The sequence below is a fragment of the Gadus macrocephalus genome, chromosome 17, assembly GCF_031168955.1.
Source record: "Gadus macrocephalus chromosome 17, ASM3116895v1".
Classification (NCBI taxonomy): domain Eukaryota; kingdom Metazoa; phylum Chordata; class Actinopteri; order Gadiformes; family Gadidae; genus Gadus; species Gadus macrocephalus.
In genome coordinates, this window is record NC_082398.1 from 11,739,005 (window position 1) to 11,744,004 (window position 5,000).

Below are 5,000 nucleotides of genomic sequence, written 5' to 3' on the forward strand. Positions count from 1 at the left end.
GCCACAAGCTGCTCAGGGCCACACCCCCACCCTCCTCCTTGACCCGCCTCCCTCCTCCTCATTTACATTAAAGCTACAGACACCGAAATGGCGTGTTTGGGGAAAGCTCAATGTGCGACTGGCTCGTAGTGGCTGTTATTCTGGCCCACTAATATCTATATTAAAGCAGCCATAAAGTAGCATGCCATGGGACCTTTAAGGACAAATAGACAGACGGAGAGACCGAGAGAGAGGGAGACAGAGGGAGGAGAGGTGGGGGGGGGTTATACCTAAAGCACTCATGGATCCACAGCCTAGTTATACTCTGCTTGGTGTCATGGACATCTCGGTGGGCTCGCAGGAGACCCTGAAACACCTAGGAAGGAGAGAGAGAGAGAGAGAGAGAGAGAGAGAGAGAGAGAGAGAGAGAGAGAGAGAGAGAGAGAGAGAGATACCGAGAGTGTTAGCGGGAGAGTGACATAGAGATGGAGAGAGGGGTGTTTGTGTGTGTGTGACGGGGGGGAATCCATTAAGGAAATACAGACCCATTCATATTCAAATGTTTTTTTCTTATCCCTGTAAGGTAAAATATTCAACATCCTATTTATATGAGTGGAATATTGCTCATTAAAAATTCACACTCTGTATGTATTTACCCTGGTTATATTGTAAATGTTTCGGCAGAGTGCGTCCTCTCCATTAGCGCTAATAAAAAACAAATTTAATTTGAATTTGAATGAGATTGAGGGATATATAAAAAGTAATGGAACCATTTTCTCCTTGCACTCAATATAGATGGACTGAGACAAGAGGTGTGTGTGGGTCTGTGCATGTGCTTCCGTTTCCTCAAGACCAAGGCTTTGACACTAAAACAAATCACCCATGCAATACAATACACATCTGTCTCTCTATTGATATGTCTACACTAAACTATATATGATACATTATGCATCATACATTATACAACATCATTTGGTTGTTTGGGTTTTAATAAAAACATCATTAAATAACATGACTGCAGAACTAATATGAAATTAGCACTACACTACACATGACTATGTGGTATGGTATAACATTTTATTTAACCTTTCATGAGAAAGGTTAAATAAATCATTTAACCTATCATCAATCATTTCCTTTGATGAGAGCAAAACACGTACAAGTTGCCCACCAATTCCCATCACTAAACTTTGTTTTTGTGTTTTATGACCAACTGTGCCTCAATGGCAATCAGGTTAAGGGCTGATGTTGGAACACACGCCCATAGATGACTTGTGTGTGTGTGTGTGTGTGTGTGTGTGTGTGTGTGTGTGTGTGTGTGTGTGTGTGTGTGTGTGTGTGTGTGTGTGTGTGTGTGTGTGTGTGTGTGTGTGTGTGTGTGTGTGTGTGTGTGTACCTTAGAAATGTCCCTAAGGTTGAAGAGGTAGTGTATCTTGGCCGGCGTTGGCAGGAAGCGGACCACCACGGCGTCGTAGAGCTCCAGCGTGGCCTGGGTCAGGATGGCTCCGATGGGCTTCACCTCCTCCCCAAACTCCTGCAGCTTCTGGTTGATCATGGTGCCGTAGATGCGCTTGATCTGAGAGTCCTGGAAATGTTGGATTTAATACCCTTTAGTCAGTTAGCATTTTCCCATTTTGTCAGTCCTATCCGTAAGACTCAACACCAAAGTATACATTTCAGGTTTACGTAGTGTAGTAGGCAGGTAGGGCATATTTGGGATCGAATGGGGTACCATTTCACCCAAGCCGTCAACTATCTATGACTATCGTGCCACCATAATGATAAATAACAAGCTACCTAACACACCTGTAGATGTTTTATCAATTTGGAGGTGTACTAAGCGTTCATGCAATAGGAGTGAATGGGATTGAGGCGACGTAAGCCAGCAAAAAAAGAGCATATATCGTTTCCAAGTGGTGAATGAGTATGAGGAAAGGGTGGTGAGGGAGTGGGCGGGGCTGCAATGCCATTCCAAGACACCCTATCTGGCAGAGTTAAGAGGTAAGACAAGCACCTGGTTGTTTATATTCCTGAACGCAATGAGAACCCTGGACATTTCTTTAAGGAGGCAAAACATACTTTTTCTGTGTTGAGTGATGAGGAAGAGTCGAGGAGGCAAGTGGAAGGGAAGATGGAGAGTGAGAGAGTGATGAAGTGGTAGAGAGAGCGAGAGATATATAGAAAGAGAAACAGAAGGATATAGATATAGGCTGAGAAGTTGGAACTAATAAGGGGCCTGAAGAGATGGCGAGCCAGAGAGGAGGAGAGAGAGAGGGCGAGAGATGAGGGCTACAAGTGGATTGAAGATGGACCAGGAAACATTGAAAGGACCACAACAACGAAGATGAAAGAGACGGGAGGGGGAGAGGAATTGACAAAGCCTAAAAAAAGAGACAAGAGGAGGGTTAGAGAGACGAAGAGAAATGAGAAATGAGTAATGAATGTAAAAGAGGAGTGGGGGGGAGGGGGGGAGGGGTAGAAAGAGAAAAACAAAGGAGAAAAGAAAAGACTGAGCGAAAGGTATAGTGGAAAAAACGTTTGAAAGGAGGGGATTCGCGGGCTGCCTTTCGGTCAATCATGTTTTTCTGAGTGCAAGAACCGAGATGGAGCAAGAGGGAGAGACGGAGGGAGAGAGAGGGAGAGAGGGATAGGGAGAGGGAAGGGGAGAGTGAGTGAGGAAATCAGTGGAGAGCGAGCGGGAGAGAGTGCGTGCAATTTTTGGCCCTGGTTATCGTGATCATCATGGCTATAATCATAATCAGGGTAATGCCGGTGCGACGGGATTGAAAGCGAACGCAGGAGCAGGGGGAAAAAAATATATGAAATGAGCGGGTCGTCGGAGCAGGATAAAAGCTCAGGGAGAGAGGAGGGAAGGGGAGCGCAACCGCCGGGCGCCACCAGGAGCCATGCACCACTGAAGAGAGAGAGAGAGAGAGAGAGAGAGAGAGAGAGAGAGAGAGAGAGAGACTACGAGACAGAGAGAGAGGCTAAGACAGAGAGAGTGACAATGAGATGCTGATATAAAAGGTAAGGAGATGAGGGGAGGTGGAGGAAGGCAGTGTGCAGTAAAGAGAGGTGGATCTAAATGGTTGTATGAGGCTCATTTAATTAAATGCACCAGGCTGCAACTAGGCAATCTCCTGGGCCCTGGCTACAGCTTATTATGTTATTTGTTGGTAATAACACTGGAAATAATAACACTCATAATAGCGCCGGGCAGGGCGAGAGAAAGCTCATCCACGACGCAAAGGGAACAGAGGAGGGTTGGAGGTAAGAGTGATGGCGGGGACGTTATATATAAATAAGTAAACATAAAGACCAAAGGATAAGAGAGCTGAGGGGGAAATGGACCGGGGAGGTAAGGAGGATGAGCGAGGGAGGATGGAGGGACGGAGGTGTGGAGGAGGTAGAGGAGCTGTCACAGGCGGTCCTACTCATAGCAGGGAAAGGAGGTCTGACTGACTCTGTAGACAGCTGAAGGCGTGTTCCAGCAGGCAAGAAGAGTCGGGAGAAAAAGAGGAAATAGACACGCAGGGGAAAGAGAGAGAGAGGGTGTCGTGGAGGGGATGGAAGCAGCACAGAGCAGACGGAGGATCTGCATATACTGATCTCCCAACGAACAGCCTAGCCATCTTAAATGTCATCGTTACAGGTTTTTCTGAACAATAATTGATAACACATCCATATAGGCCACCTATCCACAGGTGAATGCTGAACGCGTGGCCGACATTGTGGATGAAGAATTTCATACACACATGTTTAGCCAGTTGACTGATGAAAACAGCCACTGATACCCGAATTATAACAAAAGTCATCCAGTTAATGTCTGACTGCTGCTAAACGAGAGGGCATAAGGTTTCATTGTAACAAGGAAATATTATCTTTATATCGATATTTTCAGGAGAACACATTTCCAAGGCATAAAGAGGTGAGAATAGGAGAGAATACGAATAATTAGGACAGGAGAAGATAGAGAGCAGAGGAAACGAGGTGGAAAAGAGTGGTGGGGACTTACGTGTGGGAAAGTCATGTTGATGAGGTTGAATCGACTCTGAAAGCGAGCAGAGATGTGGGTCCTTCCTCCACCAGGGGGCCCCATAGATGCCAGCAGGAACATGTCCTGATGTTACACACGCACGCACGCACACGCACACGCACACGCACACGCACACACACACACACACACACACACACACACACACACACACACACACACACTCAGTTAAGCGAATGAATGCAACCAGTTCATCACCAAAGTGATCACTTCAGAGTGGTGATTAAGGGCAGTCGAACGGTTAACATCCAAATGCTCGTCCACGTTGACAACAAGCCAATAAAAATCCCTCACACAGACATCCAGGAGACGCTTAATGATCTTGCAGTGATGCGCGGACGCACACCCTACATCATTTATATCTTACATAGAATGGCCCCCAAAGGAAACACCTAGAACAGAAAAGGTCACAGAGATGCAGGGTGATCAGGTAAAAGGACAATGAAGGCCAAAGCGTACCGCTGCATGGGATAGCCACCATAGGTCGGCCGTTGGTCTCTTGGTCACTAGCACAGCCCACAAAGGCTTTACACATGAGGTTACATGCACCTCTCCAAACATGTCATTACATGCAGGCACAGCGGCTTTCCGGATACGTTTCCCCGTTCATTTATAAGACCGGTTGAGGAGGTTCTCCTCAGATGTTCATCATCTTCACATCATAAAGATCCCCAGATTTTTGGCGACTTTCACAAGAGTTTTCGCAGCATGATTAAAGCAGAATTGTAGGGTCCCATGGCAGCCTTTCAACAGAGGAGTATAATTCGGCCTAGGGAGGCTGGTAACTAATGCCATAGAAGACAAAAATAATTCACTCTACATTTAAAAATATATATTTGTACAGAACTTTGAGGGCAGCGGGACAGTGACGAGAGACAGGAACACAAGTAGAAGAGGAGATGACACGTAGTACAGCCCTGTGGTCAGAATCAAACCGGCAGATTGAGTCAAGTCAGACCTCTCTTCA

At 46.2% G+C, this 5,000-nt stretch overlaps 1 protein-coding gene across 1 annotated transcript in view; it reads right to left on the reverse strand.

The window, feature by feature from the left end:
• The window catches only part of dnah2 (dynein, axonemal, heavy chain 2), a 212,076-nt gene that overhangs the window by 60,147 nt on the left and 146,929 nt on the right, over positions 1–5,000 (reverse strand). The window contains 3 exon segments of the mRNA XM_060035906.1: positions 270–355; positions 1,376–1,564; positions 3,995–4,099. Coding sequence (XP_059891889.1) covers positions 270–355; positions 1,376–1,564; positions 3,995–4,099 — 380 coding nt within the window.